Source organism: Salvelinus alpinus, chromosome 32, assembly GCF_045679555.1.
Source record: "Salvelinus alpinus chromosome 32, SLU_Salpinus.1, whole genome shotgun sequence".
Classification (NCBI taxonomy): Eukaryota; Metazoa; Chordata; class Actinopteri; order Salmoniformes; family Salmonidae; genus Salvelinus; species Salvelinus alpinus.
The window spans coordinates 7,933,123-7,951,379 of NC_092117.1; the positions used below are offsets into that span (position 1 = coordinate 7,933,123).

At 42.3% G+C, this 18,257-nt stretch overlaps 1 protein-coding gene across 1 annotated transcript in view; it reads left to right on the forward strand.

Moving 5' to 3' along the window:
- Nucleotides 1-18,257, forward strand: part of dntt (deoxynucleotidyltransferase, terminal) — a 151,106-nt gene that overhangs the window by 43,338 nt on the left and 89,511 nt on the right. Inside the window, exons 4-6 of the mRNA XM_071380301.1 lie at nucleotides 8,216-8,386; nucleotides 17,673-17,744; nucleotides 17,974-18,097. Coding sequence (XP_071236402.1) covers nucleotides 8,216-8,386; nucleotides 17,673-17,744; nucleotides 17,974-18,097 — 367 coding nt within the window. The remainder of the gene's footprint in view (nucleotides 1-8,215; nucleotides 8,387-17,672; nucleotides 17,745-17,973; nucleotides 18,098-18,257) is intronic.

Here is an 18,257-nt window from a genome sequence, read left to right on the forward strand (position 1 = left end):
TCCTCAGAGCATGCGCAGACCAGCTGGCTGGTGTGTTTACGGACATATTCAATCAATCCTTAGCCCAGTCTGCTGTTCCCACATGCTTCAAGAGGGCCACCATTGTTCCTGTTCCCAAGAAAGCTAAGGTAACTGAGCTAAACGACTACCGCCCCGTAGCACTCACTTCCGTCATCATGAAGTGCTTTGAGAGACTAGTCAAGGACCATATCACCTCCACCCTACCGGACACCCTAGACCCACTCCAATTTGCTTACCGACCCAATAGGTCCACAGACGACGCAATCGCAACCACACTGCACACTGCCCTAACCCATCTGGACAAGAGGAATACCTATGTGAGAATGCTGTTCATCGACTACAGCTCAGCATTTAACACCATAGTACCCTCCAAACTCGTCATCAAGCTCGAGACCCTGGGCCTCGACCCCGCCCTGTGCAACTGGGTCCTGGACTTCCTGACGGGCCGCCCCCAGGTGGTGAGGGTAGGTAACAACATCTCCACCCCGCTGATCCTCAACACTGGGGCCCCACAAGGGTGCGTTCTGAGCCCTCTCCTGTACTCCCTGTTCACCCACGACTGCGTGGCCATGCACGCCTCCAACTCAATCATCAAGTTTGCGGACGACACTACAGTGGTAGGCTTGATTACCAACAACGACGAGACGGCCTACAGGGAGGAGGTGAGGGCCCTCGGAGTGTGGTGTCAGGAAAATAACCTCACACTCAACGTCAACAAAACAAAGGAGATGATTGTGGACTTCAGGAAACAGCAGAGGGAGCTCCCCCCTATCCACATCGACGGGTCAGTAGTGGAGAAGGTGGAAAGTTTTAAGTTCCTCGGTGTACACATCACGGACAAACTGAATTGGTCCACCCACACAGACAGCGTTGTGAAGAAGGCGCAGCAGCGCCTCTTCAACCTCAGGAGGCTGAAGAAATTCGGCTTGTCACCAAAAGCACTCACAAACTTCTACAGATGCACAATCGAGAGCATCCTGTCGGGCTGTATCACCGCCTGGTACGGCAACTGCTCCGCACACAACCGTAAGGCTCTCCAGAGGGTAGTGAGGTCGGCAGAACGCATCACCCGGGGCAAACTACCTGCCCTCCAGGACACCTACACCACCCGATGTCACAGGAAGGCCATAAAGATCATCAAGGACAACAACCACCCAAGCCACTACCTGTTCACCCCGCTATCATCCAGAAGGCGAGGTCAGTACAGGTGCATCCAAGCAGGGACCGAGAGACTGAAAAACAGCTTCTATCTCAAGGCCATCAGACTGTTAAACAGCCACCACTAACATTTAGCGGCCGCTGCCAACAAACTGACTCAGCTCCAGCCACCTTAAAAATGGGAATTGATGGAAATTATGTAAAAATGTACCACCAGCCACTTTAAACAATGCCACCTAATATAATGTTTACATACCCTACATTACACATCTCTTATGTATATGTATATACTGTACTCTATATCATCTACTGCATCTTGCCATCTTATGTAATACATGGACCACTAGCCACTTTAAACTATGCCACTTTATGTTTACATACCCTACAGTACTCATCTCATAGGTATATACCGTACTCTATACCATCTACTGCACCTTGCCTATGCCGTCTGTACCATCACTCATTCATATATCTTTATGTACATATTCTTTATCCCTTTACACTTGCGTGTATAAGGTAGTAGTTGCGGAATTGTTAGGTTAGATTACTTGTTGTTATTACTGCATTGTCGGAACTAGAAGCACAAGCATTTCGCTACACTCGCATTAACATCTGCTAACCATGTGTATGTGACTAATAAATTTGATTTGATTTGATTTGATTTGACATGAATGAGCTATACCCATGTCATGTAATGGCATAGAACTATAATAGCAACATTTGAAGGACTTTATATGATAATACACTGCAGCAATAAACACTAGGCTATTACAGAGCAATACTCGATAACAAGGACCTTATCTAAGCACTGTATCTAAGCATATATTACATAGTAGAGTAGGCTAATGACTAGCATTGTTTGCTAACAAGGAATAAACAACGGCAGTGTAAGAAAGGACTGTATTTACATGACGGTAAGTTACATAAAGCAGAGCTACAAGTAAAGGAGACAGCAAACATACACAACATAGTAATTGTTATATTATGACTACTTATAGATGCATACAAAGCCAAGTTAACTTCTCTGCGCTACGGATCCCTTTTACGGGATCATTTCCCTAAACAACCGTTGAATTGCAGGGCGCCAAATGCATAAATATTACTAGAAATATTTATAATCATGCAATCACAAGTGAAATATACCAAAACACAGCTTAGCTTGTTGTTAATCCACCTATCGTGTCAGATTTTGAAAATATATTTTACAGCGAAAGAAATCCAAGCTTTTGTGAGTGTAGCTTTCAATGCTACAACAGCTAGCCCCAAATTAGCATGTTCACGAAAGTCAGAAAAGCAAAACAATTCATTGCTTACCTTAGATAATCTTCGGATGTTTGCACTCACGAGACTCCCAGTTACACAATAAATGTTATTTTTGTTCGATAAATATTACTTTTATCACAAAAAAACGCCATTTGGGTTGCGCGTTTATGTTGAGAAAACTACAGCCTCGTTCCGGTCCTGAAAGGAAGATGAAAATGTCCAAACGTATCAGATAAAAAAATATTACAAAAAATATTTATAATCATGCAATCACAAGTGAAATATACCAAAACACAGTTTAGCTTGTTGTTAATCCACCTATCGTGTCAGATTTTGAAAATATATTTTACAGCGAAAGAAATCCAAGCTTTTGTGAGTGTAGATTTCAATGCTACAACAGCTAGCCTTATATTAGCTTGGTTAGCTTGGTCACGAAAGTCAGAAAAGCGATGAAATTAATCGCTTACCTTTGATAATCTTCTAATGTTTCCACTCACGAGACTCCCAGTTAGACAACAAATGTTATTTTTGTTCGATAAATATTACTTTTATCACAAAAAAACGCGATTTGGGTTGCGCATTATGTTGAGAAAACCAAAGCCGTGTTCCGTTCGACAAATTCCAAAAAGTATCCGTAATGGTCGTAGAAACATGTCAAATGATTTTTATAATCAATCCTCAGGTTGTTTTTAACAAACATAATCGATAATATTTCACCCGGACCATAACCTATTCAATAAGAGACAAACGGAAAATGGGGTGCCCCTCTCTCGCACGCAGGAAATATTCAGAGGACACCTGACTACTTTTGAAAAAACTTGCTCAATTTTCAAAATAAAAGCCTGAAACTATGTCTAATGCCTGGTCACAGCCTGAGGAAGCCATTGGAAAAGGAATCTGGTTGATACCCCTTTAAATGGAGGTTAGACGGGCCAGGGAACACAGATTTTTTTATTTTAAATATCACTTCCGGGTTACATTTTCTCAGGCTTTCGCTTGCAGAATAAGTATTGTTATACTCACAGACAATATTTTGACAGTTTTGGAAACTTTGGAGTGTTTTCTAGCCTAATCTGTAAATTATATGCATATTCTACGATCTGGACCTGAGAAATAGTCTGTTTACCTTGGGAACGTTATTTAAAAAAAAAAAGAAATCTGACCCATAGCGTCAAGAGGTTAATGAACTCAAAAGGGTATTGGATATCATGAATAAATGGAAATAACCTGGATGGGATGGTATTTTTCCTGAGGTCTATTTAAAGTTTTGGAAGCAATTAGGTCCACTATTGCTCGAAATGATTAACACAGCCGTTCACAAAGGTTCCTTTGAGAGAGATGTGAATACATGACTAATATAGCTTTTATTTACATTTACATTTACATTTAAGTCATTTAGCAGACGCTCTTATCCAGAGCGACTTACAAATTGGATATTGGATATTATTTAGAAATGATAAGGATGCCACCCAGTGTTCTCACTATCACCCCCTATCTTTGATGAACACAAATATTAAACTGTTTTCCAAAAAGTTGTTGTCCCATCTCGAGACCAACATTGGTCCACACGGACCAAAACAGGTTTGTTAAAAAAAAATTATCCTCAGATAACCTCCGTAGACTATTACATATCTTCAATTCTTCATCAGAAACAACATCTCCTTGGGCTGTATTATCTCTCGATGCAAAAAAAGCTTTTGATAGACTAGAATGGTCATATCAGGAAGCGGCGCAGGTCCTAATCCAGGCACTTGTCATCTCCCGTCTGGATTACTGCAACTCGCTGTTGGCTGGGCTCCCTGCCTGTGCCATTAAACCCCTACAACTCATCCAGAACGCCGCAGCCCGTCTGGTGTTCAACTTTCCCAAGTTCTCTCACGTCACCCCGCTCCTCCGCTCTCTCCACTGGCTTCCAGTTGAAGCTCGCATCCGCTACAAGACCATGGTGCTTGCCTACGGAGCTGTGAGGGGAACGGCACCTCCGTACCTTCAGGCTCTGATCAGGCCCTACACCCAAACAAGGGCACTGCGTTCATCCACCTCTGGCCTGCTCGCCTCCCTACCTCTGAGGAAGTACAGTTCCCGCTCAGCCCAGTCAAAACTGTTCGCTGCTCTGGCACCCCAATGGTGGAACAAACTCCCTCACGACGCCAGGTCAGCGGAGTCAATCACCACCTTCCGGAGACACCTGAAACCCCACCTCTTTAAGGAATACCTAGGATAGGATAAAGTAATCCTTCTAACCCCCCCCCCCCTTAAAAGAGTTAGATGCACTATTGTAAAGTGGTTGTTCCACTGGATATCATAAGGTGAATGCACCAATTTGTAAGTCGCTCTGGATAAGAGCGTCTGCTAAATGACTTAAATGTAAATGTAAATATCTCTGGTCTGTCTTGGAACATATGGGAATTGACTCCAATTTCATTAACTTTTTACTGCTGTGGGCTAAATCAGGATCACACAGAGTGTTTCTTGGTAGTCTTAAACAAATCTACTTTGAAACAAAGTATACACCTCACACACATGGTTATGGGCTTATAAAAATAAGATACATGTACCATGTCAGATATAGAGTTGAAATGTATACTATATTGAGTTTGCATCCCAATATTACACTTTATATACAGTACATCACAGAAGACTGAAATCTAACACAACCGTTTGACATAGAAACATAGAATTCTGTGTGAGATCAATTAAAAATTACTTTGAGAAGCTCCGCAGCTCATTAGTGGTGGTGAGTTAAGACAATCAGAAGTACTATCAGACATTCCCAAATGAGCACTTTTATAGATTGGGCGCAGGCCATGTACCTCTATGCGTGCTCAGGTACGCTCGCTCACTCAACAATGGCAGAACAAAGAACCAGACACATGTTCACATGGAGTGCTCCAAGACAAAAAGGAAATAAACCAAAACGTGTTTCTCACAAGTGTAGCATGGGTTGTGAGCTCTGCAAACAACTTGTCCACTCCGAGATTGAGAATGGTAAATGACTGTAATAATATATTGAATGCAGTGTCGGGACTAATGCAACATTTTTATAAAATTGCTTGGCGTGCCAAGGCAAATACCCTTGCATGCCAGCCGTGGCACCTATGCCATAAGTTGCAGATGCCTGTACTAGACAAATGGAGCTGAGATATTTTCCCCCATAATCAGTGGAAAGTTGCCCCATACTGTATGGTAGTTCTAGGTGAATTATGGCTAAGGCTCCCTCTGCTACAGTAGCCAGCTAGCTAGCTTCTCCAGGCAGACCCACAGTGCAGACAGAGTATCCCACCACAGCAGGAGCCTGCACTCTCACCCCTCTCAATTAAGGCCTCAACCCTCTCATTATCTCCCTCTGTGAACAGAGCCCAGCTGTGTGTGTGTGTGTGTGTGTGTGTGTGTGTGTGTGTGTGTGTGTGTGTGTGTGTGTGTGTGTGTGTGTGTGTGTGTGTGTGTGTGTGTGTGTGTGTGTGTGTGTGTGTGTGTGTGTGTGTGTGTGTGTGTGTGTGTGTGTGTGTGTGTGTGTGTGTGTGTGTGTATGTGTTGGTATGTTGTGTGTGTGCATGCATGCGTGTGAACTTCCTGTGTGTGTGTGTGCGCACACTTGTCGGTGTGTTTGAGGTCATCCTTTCGCTACGTGTTGTAAATGGGTCAGTGGAGTCTCCTGCCAGGCTGCGCTCAGGTCTTGCCTGCTGACCCGAAGCAGCATGTCTGGACAGATCACCCATGGCCTGGCCACGCTGTGGGTGACTGCACTGATCTAGCTCACTACTCAACCAAACCAGGAGAGAAGAAACCTGCCAACTTGGCCACGACTGCTAACATGATCTACTGAAGAGAATCACTGTTTTAATGGTCGGATTTTCTACAGTAAAACTGTCCCAATTTTACCCCATCTGATCTCGTCCTCATCAGTGGCACCTTGTGAATACCCAGGGGGGTATTCAGCCATTCACAAGGTGCCACTGATGAGGATGAGATCAGATATGGTAAAATGGGGACAGCTTTACTGTCCCCATTTTACTGAGTTACTCTTCATATAAGGAAATCAGTCAATTGAAATTAATTATTTAGACCCTAATCTATGGATTTCACATGACTAGGCAGGGGTGCAGCCATGGGCCTGGGAGGGCATAGGCTCACCCACTAGGGAACCAGGCCCAGCCAATCAGAATTTGTTTTTCCTCACAAAAGGGCTTTATTACAGACAGAAATACTCCTCAATTTCATCAGCTGTCCGGGTGGCTGGTCTCAGACAATCCTGCAGGTGAAGAAGCCGGATGTGGAGGTCCTGGGCTGTTGTAGTTACACATGGTTTGCGGTTGTGAGGCCGGTTGGATGTACTGCCAAATTCTCTAAAACTACGTTGGAGCCGGCTTATGGTAGAGAAAAGAACATGAAATTCTCTGGCAACAGCTTTGGTGGACATTCCTGCAGTCAGCATTCCAATCTGTTGCATTGTGTTGTGTGATGAAACTGCACATTTTAGAGTGGCCTTTTATTGTCCCCAGTACAAGGTGCACCTGTGTAGTGATCGTGCTGTTTTATCAGCTTCTTGATATGCCACACCTGTCAGGTGGATGGATTATCTTGGCAAAGGAGAAATGCTCACTAACAGGGATGTAGACAAATTTGTGCACAAAATTTGAGAGAACTCATGAAACATGGGACCAGCACTTTATATGTTGCATTTATATTTTTGTTCAGTATATATAATATATATTTTGTAGATTTTTTATACATAATTTTTTCTTAGATATTTTGTCTTATTTTTTGGACCAAACACAAGTGTGCCACTGCCCCTAATGGATGAGCCGCCACTGCTCTTTATATTTTTATTACAAAACGCATTGCATTCTGTATTTCAAGTCATTAATTGCCTACATATTTTTTTATCAGCTACGTATGTTTATTCTATCTGCATAATATGCTTAATATACTGTACATCCCTACATTTACCATTAGTCTGTACTTTACTGTACTGTATATCAATGCAGAGCAGAAGGAAGCTTCTCTTCTCTTGAACACGGTGTCCTCTGAGACTGCTCAGTGAGTAAGGAAGCTTCTCTTCCCCGGAACATGGTGTCCTCTGGGACTGCTCATGCATAAAACCCTCACTCTCTCCCTCCTGGCAATATCCTTCTGTTGAAAAAAACAAAATTGAAAACTCCTGACAGTTGTTCTTTCCTTTCGTTGAACCACCATGTTGCTTCAGAGAGGAAAGTCCACAGCAGCATCGCAGGCCCCTAGGGAGCCTGTTGTGAACAAGTGGAAAATGACAGGTTCCTCTCCGGCGCACACCGACCCAAATATCGCTGTGCGGTCATACGGAAGAGGCCTGTGTGTCGGGGTCTACCGCGGCGGGGAGAGAGATGGATGGGGGAAGAGGTAGAGGGGAAGGAGAAAGGGAGAGGGGGATTGTGTGCTCCGATCCCTGTCTAACTGCCACCACGGGTCAATGCATCTGACGTGTGATTGCACACCTGACACATCTCTCTCGCTCTCTCTCTCTCTCTCTCTCTCTCTCTGTCTGTTTTTCTCTCTCGCTCTCTCTCTCGCTCTCTCTTTCCTCACACTATATCTCAATTTGTTTTTATTTTCTTTCCTTTCCCTATATTTCTCTGACCTCATACTATAATTATTTTGTGTTTGCTTTTCCATCGTTATTTCGCATTTACATATTTATATTTCCCTCTCCTTTCATTGTGCCTCTCTCTCTTTCTCTCCTCTCTCTCTCTATTTCTGTCTCTTTCTCTCCCTCCCCCTGTCCCCTCCTCTTTAGGATGTGTTGGAGGAGCTGGCGGAGAATTCTGAGTTCAATGAAAGTAAGGGTCCATGTCTGGCATTCCGGCGAGCAGCCTCAGTCCTGAAGAGTCTGCCATCAGCAGTGCACTGTCTGGGGGCCATCCAGGGCCTCCCCTGCCTGGGTGAGCACACCAAGGCTGTCATGGAGGTAACATCAGCTCCACTGCATAAATTCAGTCACACACAGTCACACACACACACACACACACACACACACACACACACACACACACACACACACACACACACACACACACACACACACACACACACACACACACACACACACACACACACACACACACACACACACACACACAATACACACACAATACACACACACGCGATACACACACACACACACGATACACACACCCACCAGTGTAAAATAAACAGAGTGAAGCCCAAACGTTTCACATGTGCGTGGACATTGGAGTGACACTCAGTAAGCAACCGCTGAGTTGAGTATTGTTGAGTGAACATCAGAGGGGAAAAATCTAAAGACCCACTGAGATGAAATAGTAGCTTAGTGAGCACTGAGGCCGTGGTAGTGATGAACAATTGATGTGTGTGTGTGTGTGTGTGTGTGTGTGTGTGTGTGTGTGTGTGTGTGTGTGTGTGTGTGTGTGTGTGTGTGTGTGTGTGTGTGTGTGTGTGTGTGTGTGTGTGTGTGTGTGTGTGTGTGTGTGTGTGTGTGTGTGTGTGCAACCCCATGAGAAAGTAAGTCAGAGCAGTATCCCTGAGCTTGAGGAGGTTTGGCCTTGGCTTGAGGGTTGAAAACCAGTGGGGAGATGCATCATTGAGCAGCATTGGAGGCTGCTGAGGGGAGAACGGCTCATAATAATGGCCGGAACGGAGCAAATGGAATGGTATCAAACACCTGGAAACAAATGTGTTTGATGTATTTGATACCGTTCCACTGATTCCGCTCCAGATATTACCATGAGCCTGTTCTACCCAATTAAGGTGCCACCAACCTCCTGTGTTGAGCAGTGGACTCAAGGCAGAAATGTCTACTCTGCTTTAGCTGCTGTTCCTTGTTAAAATAGTAAAGTAAACCAAAATACTGCTTTGTAGTCTTTTTTCATGCACACACACACATACACACACACACACACACACACACAGTTGAAACAGAGTTGAAGCAGATGACAGCAAATTACAACAGAACCTCACTTTTTTTTTTTTTAATAAACGCTTCTCCGATAGTTGTGTCCTCTGAGATGTCCAATGATGCTACTATTACATAACTGTGATGTTGTTTGGACTTTTTTATCCTACACCCTAAGCAGCGCCTTGGTGCCTACTGCTTTTACATCTTTGATAAATGTGATATGGAGACACTTAAAATGTGACCAGCAAATGAGTTGTGCTCCCTGGAGAGGAGAACGCTATTAGGCCCGGCAACAAAGCCTGTTCAAAACAAACAGTCGGAGCTGTGTAAAATTACACCCTGAGCTTTTCATTACAGCTATAAAACCGGAATTAATCCGATGCTTTACTATACCAAAGCTATTATTTCTATAATAGGAATGGAAATGAGTATCAGAGGGGTACTTTAAGTACTCCTAGAAACAAATTCCATGAGCAGCAAGACTTAAGAAGAGCTCCTCCTTAAATTGCATTTTTTATATGTGTTATTATTTTATTATATGTGACCAGTTGAGGGTAGACTTCATCCTAAAAGTGAACAAGGAATCAAAGGAGGCCTTCCGTTCTACACGGATGATCCCAATGTTTGGCACACAGCTCTCCACAAGGCCAATAATGCACTTAAAATGTCAGAAAACAGGACAATAAAGCAGTTATACATTGATTCCACCCTCAAATGTAACATTAATATTGTAATTACGGCACTGTGATGGTTCAAGTTTCGGAGTCTAGTCTGGATACATTTGTCCATTTACCAAACTCAAAACCTCTCCACCAAAACTGCCTACAACACCTCCTTTGTGTCCCAGGATGTTGTCCCCAGAGTCCCTCTCCTTCCCTGCAGGAGACATAGCCCTCAGCATGCCACTCTTACATGTGACACTTGCAGTATCACAGCATTTCAGAAGAGGAGATCAGCCTGGTGCGTCAGCATAGGGATGAAATGCGTTAGTTGCATTATGCTATCAGGTGCATTGAGGAGGGCAACCAGTCTCTCAGGATTGAAGTACGCAGAATACGAGCGGAACTGTCCACCACAGTCAATATAAGCCATCTCCAGGACCTAAGGCAGAAATTAGTCAGCTACAAACATCCACTCCTAAAAGAGTCCAGTAAAAACCTAGAACCTAGCAAACTGTTGAACAAGGACCCATCAACCATCCCAAACATTAAGCCAACCCAATCAACCTATCCACCAACCCAGCTGACCCCATCCACCCCATTCTCACGGCCTGTGATTGCTCCCACTCCTGCCATCCTCCACAGGCCCGAGAAGAAGCCTGACATTGTTTTGACGATGGACTCCAATGGAAAATGAATGAATGAGCATTAACTTTTTTTTAAATAGGGTGGTGGCTAAGTTGTGGTGCCCCACATCTTACATACAGTGGCCCAGCTTGGCTCACCGAGCCTTGTCATTGTGCATACTGGAACCAATGACTTGCAGGCTCAACAGGAAAAGGTGGCCACATCACTTTCAAGGGTGATGGAGAGGTCCTCTACCACCTTCCCAGATGCCAGGATTGTAATGTCCACCCTTCTCCGGAGGAGAGATTTTCACCCTGCCACGATCGAAAGTATAAATGCCAGCCTCTCCCGGGATTGTGCTAAATGGCCAAATGTAAAATTGGCCCACCATCCCACCCTTATTCTGGACTGACTGTATGATAATACACACTTGTTCAAAGAGCCTGCTTCTCTGGGTGCCCAGTCCACCTCACCCCACAGGAGCAGCAGACCAGCTAACAACTTCCTGAGACAAGTCGGACACTCCTTTAGACATGCCTCCAGTGGTGCTTCACAGAGACTGGAGAACAGCCAGCAACACTGCCCCAGACCAGGCCCACCTCAACTCAGCCCAGCTCTACACAGCACCGACCACAACCTAGGGTCTGGCAAAAGACTGTTGAGGATAGTGCACCACACGACGCAGTCCACACCATGTATCAGTCACATAGCCATTTAGAAGATGCTTTTATCCAAAGCGACTTACAGTCAAGCGTGGATACATTCTTATGTATGGGTGGTCCCGGGAATGGAACCCACTACCCTGCCGTTACAAGCGTCATGCTCTACCAACTGAGATACATGTATCATTCATATAATCAGCCCTCATATGCTGAGGGTTTGGAGCTTTCCCAGTGCCACTACCCTCCATACCACCCTCCTCGATTCCCACACAACCTCGCTCACAGGCTAGTTCTGGTTACCCTCCCTACTCCCATCCCCAGGATAGGCCTGGAACACTCCTGCCTCGAATGGCAGTCCCAACCCTGCAACAGGAGCCACAGAATGGAGCATCGGAAGAAAATCCGGTCCCCTGCAGCAGCTCCACTCAATTGGCAGGAGCTTCATCAGGGTGGACTGAGCTCTGCCAACACTGCTCACCCATTTCCCGCCCCATCCCCAGCATCCAGCAACTTGGGGGAGGTCTGTCGAATGCTCAGTCTGCTTTGCTCTCACGTGGTTGGACCTTGGCAAAGTCTCAGCTCACTCAATAAATAGCTGCAGCATAAACTCCTCTATGCCTGTTAGCTCTTATGGGAATTAGCTGAATACCCCCTCTGACTTTAAATATCCTAGGGGTTTGGGCTAAAATGGACACAATTGACATTCTGGTTATTTTGGAAACATGATTAAAAGAGACATTGAAGTACAGTACCAGTCAAAAGTTTGTACACACCTACTCATTCCAGGGTTTTTCTTTACTTTGACTATTTTCCACATTAAAGAATGATAGTGAAGACATCAAAACTATGGATTAAAAAATATGGAATCATGTAGTAACCAAAAAAGTTTTAAGCAAATCAAAATATATTTGAGATTTGAGATTCTTCAAAGTAGCCACCCTTTGCCTTGATGACAGCTTTGCACACTCTTGGCATTCTCTCACAACCAGCTTCATGAGGTAGTCACCTGGAATGCATTTCAATTAACAGGTGTGCCTTGTTAAAAGTACATTTGTGGAATTTCTTTCCTTCTTAATGAGTTTGAGACAATCAGTTGTGTTGTGTCAAGGTAGTGGTATACAGAAGATATCACGATTTAGTAAAGACCAAGTCCATATTATGGCAAGACCAGCTCAAATAAGCAAAAAGAAATGACAGTCCATCATTATTTTAATCCGGAAAATTTCAAGAACTTTGAAAGTTTCTTCAAGTGCATTTGCAAAAACCATCAAGCGCTATGATGAAACTGGCTCTCATGAGCACCGCCACAGGAAAGGAAGACCCAGAGTTACCTCTGCTGCAGAGGATGAGTTAATTAAAGTTAACTGCACCTCAGATTGCAGCCCAAATAAATGCTTCACAGAGTTCAAGTAACAGACACATGTCAACTTCAACTGTTCAGAGGAGACTGCGTGAATCAGGCCTTCATGGTCGAATTGCTGCAAAGAAACCACTACTAAATGACACCAATAAGAAGAGACTTGCCTGGACCAAGAAACATGAGCAATGGACATTAGACCAGTGGAAATCTGTCCTTTGGTCTGATGAGTCCAAACGTGAGCTTTTTGGTTCCAACCGCTGTGTCTTTGTGAGACGCAGAATAAGTGAACAGATGATCTCCACATGTGTGGTTCCCACCGTGAAGCATGGAGGAGGAGTGATGGTGTGGAGGTGCTTTGCTGGTGACACTGTCTGTGATGTATTTAAAATTCAAGGCACCCTTAACCAGAGTCAAAGATAGATCTAACCTTTGGTTTTCTTCAGAGCTATCTCAGCTCATTGAGATAAGAAATCTCGCCTGAGCCAAAGCAAGGAAAATTGTACTGGCAATCTTTCAGACAACTGAGAAACAGATTTACTATCTCGATTAAGAAAGCTAAATCAAGCTACTTTTAAGCTCTATCTCTGACTCTGCTTGTGATCCTTCAAAATGTTGGACAGTATATGCACTGAAGCATACAAGTTCTGTCTGACTTTGGCATCATAACTGAGAATGGGATAAGTGATGCTTTTAATCATCATTTTATCTCGGTAGCCTTTTTATTTGAGAGAAACTGTGGTTTAATTGACCCTGGTCAGTCAATCAATTGCTCTTCCCTCTGCCCGCCTCTAGCTTACTTGACGGTTAACCCGCCAACTTCTAGTGAATCTTTGTTTTCATTTCAACAATTTACTACCTGTGATGTGCTAGATGCCTTGCTTAAGATTAAAGTTTTAAAAAATCAGCTAGGGCTGATATGCTTGATCCATTTTTTGCTTCAGCTCTCTGCCCCCCTAATTGCTGTATCATTAACCCATACTTTTTACCTGACAATTATATCTGGTACTATCACCTAGGCTTGGAAGGTGGCCCATGTACTCCCTCTTCACAGAGGTGGTGACCCTTGTGACCTAAGTAATTAATGGCCTATTTCTAAACTTTGTTGCCTAGCTAAGATATTAGAATCCTCAATTCATTCTCAGCTAAGATTGTTCCTATTTTTGAAATATATTCTAAATGTACATCAGTTGGGTTTTACACCAGGTCGTAAGACTATCTCGGCTGCATCCCTAGGTATAAATGATGTGGTTAACTGTATGGATAATAGGCACCATTGTGCTGCCCTTTAAATGAACCTGTCAAAGGCCTTCAATACAGTTGATCACTCATTGATAATGCAGAGGGTATCCTCCATTGGCCTAGACTCGGCTAAATGTAACTGGTTTAAAAATGACTTAACAGATAGAATTCAATGTGTATCTACTGATAGTGTTAAATCCGTTTTTTTAGACAAAATAAAATGTGTCCTGCAGGGGTCAATTCTGAGCCCTGTACTTTTTACTTTTTACTGTTTACAATACCAATATGGGAAAATCGTAACCTGCACTTGTATGCCGATTATACTGCTATGTATGATTATAGTATGTCTTAATTGTATTACAGAAAAAAGTAATTGACCTGAAATGAGTTTTGAATGCAGGTGAAACTAAGTACAGTGCCTTCAAAGTATTCACACCCCTTGACTTTTTCCACATTTTGTTGTGTTACAGCCTGAATTTAAAATGGATTACATTTAGTTGTTTTGTCACTACACACAATACCCAATGATGCCAAAGTGGAATTATGTTTTTGGAAATTTTTACAAATTAATTACAAATGAAAAGCTGATAGGTCTTGAGAATTCAATCCCTTTTTTATGGCAAGCCTAAATAAGATCAGGAGTAAAAATGTGCTGAAAAAGTCACATAGTATGTTGCATGGACTCACTATGTGTATAATAATGGTGTTTAATATGGTTTTTGAATGACTACATCATCTCTGTACCCCACACATACAATTATCTGTAAGGTCTCTCAGTCGAGTAGTGAATTTCAAACACAGATTCAACCACAAAAACCAGGGATGTTGTCCAATGCTTCGCAAAGGAGGGCACCTATTGGTAGATGGCTAAAAAAAGCAGACATTGAATATCCCTTTGAGCATGGTGGCGTTATTCATTACACTTTGGATGGTGTATCAATACACCCAGTCACTACAAAGATACAGTCATCTTTCCTAACTCAGTTACTGGAGAGGAAGGAAACCACTCAGGGATTTCACCATGAGGCCAATATTGACTTTGAAACTGTGATAGAAGAAACTGAGGATGGATCAACAACATTGTAGTTACTGCACAATAATAACCTAATTGACAGTGTGAAAAGAATACAGAATACAAATATTCCAAAACATGCATCCTGTTTGCAACACGGCACTAATTAACTTTTTGTCCTGAATACAAAGTGTTATGTTTAGGGCAAATAAAATACAACACATCGCTGTATATCACTCTCTATATTTTCAAGCATAGTGGTGGCTGCGTAATGTTATGGGTATGCTTGTAATTGTTAAGGACTAGGGAGTTTTTCATGATTAAAAAGAAACGGAATGGAGCTAAGCACAGGCAAAATCCTAGAGGAAAACCTAGGGGGTACGAAGTTAACATATGGAATTGCTTTAAGATGGTCATACCATGGATCATTTAGCTTTTTGATTTTGAATTTCACGACCCCTTCAGGTATAAAAACACTATATAAAAACATGTTTGAATTTGGCCTTTACTACTATAGCCAATAGAAACACATTGAATAACACATTCATAAATGGCAAGAAAGACAGTCAAAATATAAATAAAAAGGCTTTGAAGGGTCGACCTCTTAATGATCAGCTATGAAAAGCCAACTGACATTTACTCCTGAGGTACTGACCTGTTGCACCCTCTACAACTGCTGTTTTTGTTATTTGACCCTGCTGGTCATCTATGAATGTTTGAACATCTTGAAGAACAATCTGGCTTTAAATGGCCATGTACTCTTATGGCCATGTACACTCCACCCGGCACAGCCAGAAGAGGAATGGCCACCCCTCAGAGCCTGGTTCCTCTCTAGGTTTCTTCCTCGGTTCCTGCCTTTCTAGGGAGTTTTTCCTCGCCACCGTACTTCTACACCTCCATTGCTTGCTGATTGGGGTTTATGCTGGGTTTCTGTGTAGCACTTTGTGACATCTGCTGATGTAAAAAGGGCTTTATAAATACATTTGATTGATTGATTGATTCTACACCTAGGAGATATAAGAAAGCTCAGGAAATATTTTTGTTTTTTTGGACACATATTTAACCCTTTATTTTTGTTGGCACACAACTACCTCCATACTTCCATATGTTTGTATGGGTTACCTTCAGATGAGTCCTGTGACACTTGTCTCCCCTTTCCATAGAGTGGTCATAATAGTTTGTAGCCCAAACCGTTGGGACGCTACAGACGTTTTTGTGAGAAGACCGATTTTCGGGATGTTCCATGATCTGACAAACACCAATGTAGCTCGGTCACTTTCCACCGCAGATGCAGAAGGCAGGCAAAAAAACTGATATCTCTCGCTTAAACTGAAGGTGCACCAATAGACTCTTAAGGATGGACAGATTTTGATGGGGTGCGTCAATAGACTCTTAAGGATCTACTTGAAAATCTATCGCAAGTCCTGAATGATCAACAACCAATTTGACAGAGCTTGAATAATTTTTTTAATAATAATGGGCAAATGTTGCACAATCCAGGTGTGGAAAGCTCTTAGAGACTTACCCAGAAAGACTCACATTTGTAATCGCTGCCAAAGGGGATTTTCTAATGTATTGACTCAGGGGTGTGAATAAGTCTGTAAATTAAATATTTATATATTTCATTTTCAATACATTTGCTAACATTTATAAAAACATGTTTTAATTTTCTCATTATGGTGTATTGTGTATAGATGGGTGGGAAAAAATATTTAATTCATTTTGAATTCAGGCTGTAAACCAACAAAATGTGGAATACGTTAAGGGGTATGAATACTTTCTGAAGGCACTGTATATGTTGTTCTCTAAAGCTCATATAAATAACTCTGATGATTTAAACAACTTTGGATGGTGTTCATATTGATCATGTCCTTGCTTACAAATATCTGGGCATCTGGATAGATGAAAAGCTGTCTTTTAAAAAGCATATTGATGAGTTAGTTAATAAGCTGAGAATAAAAATGTGCTTCTTCAATAGAAATAGGTCCTGCCTCTCGCTAAATAGTAGAAAGCAGATTATTCAGTCGATGTTCCTATCGGTCCTAGACAATGGCGACATCATCTATATGAACACATCTGCCACTTCATTAAAGCTGCTAGATGCAGTTTATCATAGCGCACTGCGCTTTATTACGGGTGACAATTTTAGTACTCATCACTGCATTCTCTACCAGAAAGTTGGTTAACCCTCTTTGATGTCACGTAGGTTGATACATTGCTATGTTTTCATGTTTAAAGCCCTTTTACAAAAACTCCCACTGTACCTACCTTAAATGATTACTAAACTTTAGACTTGTCTGGTCTCGGGGATGGCTAACTCTGGAAATTCCTTTTAGGAAATCAGCTTTTAGTTTTCTGTTCCACAAATTACGTACAAATCTTCAAAATGTTGTTAAATTTGATGTGTTGGTGCCTCTAGGGCAATTCAGAAAGCTGATTGAGGACCTTATTACTGATGAATGCGCTTGTTTTTTATGATTGTGTTTTTCTTTCTGTTTGCGTTTTGTATTTATATTTCGATGCATATATTTTCTGTAATTTCTGTACTTCAGGTCTTATCTGTAAAAGAAACCTTGGTCTCAGAATGTCTCCCTGATAAAATAAAGGTTAAATAATAAAAAATAAATAATACATTTTTTCTAAAATGAAGAGCAATAAGCTATAGAAGTGTTTTTTGGGAAAAACCATAAAGGACTCAACAGAAGTTTGGAAGAAAAAATCAACATAGTAATGTAGTCATTTGTATTTTATTTTTTTACAGGAGATCCTTATATTTGGCCGCTCCTTTAAAGTTGAAGAGGTACAGAGTGATGAACGATATCAAGCACTTAAGGTGAGTGGATCAAAAGGAACTCTTTTCCATTTTATTGTGAAATTATTTTGAATAGAGCTATAGAGACCATAGTTTAATTTGCTGTACATTTCCGCCAAATTATTATTTTATACACCATACAAATGCTGCCAGCAAGACTTAAATAGAACCTATACCAGTAATTCCTCCCCCCCAAAGAGATCCCATCTGACAACATGTTATTTTGAGTACATCAATGTTTTCTTGCCAGCTGTTCACCAGTGTGTTCGGGGTTGGACCCAAAACTGCTGAGAAGTGGTACCGCAGAGGGCTGCGCTCACTCAAGGAGATTCTGTCCGAGCCCAACATCCAGTTGAACAGGATGCAGAGAGCTGGTATGAACAGGACCTCCTCCCTTTGTTTTGATACCAGAACACTAATATGTAGCTGATCTAAAATGATCTTACTTTTGATATTGCCTTAATTGCAGAAAGTAGTCAACTCTGGTGGTTTCTCTATCTCTGGGATTGTATTCACAAAAGGTAGCGGAATACG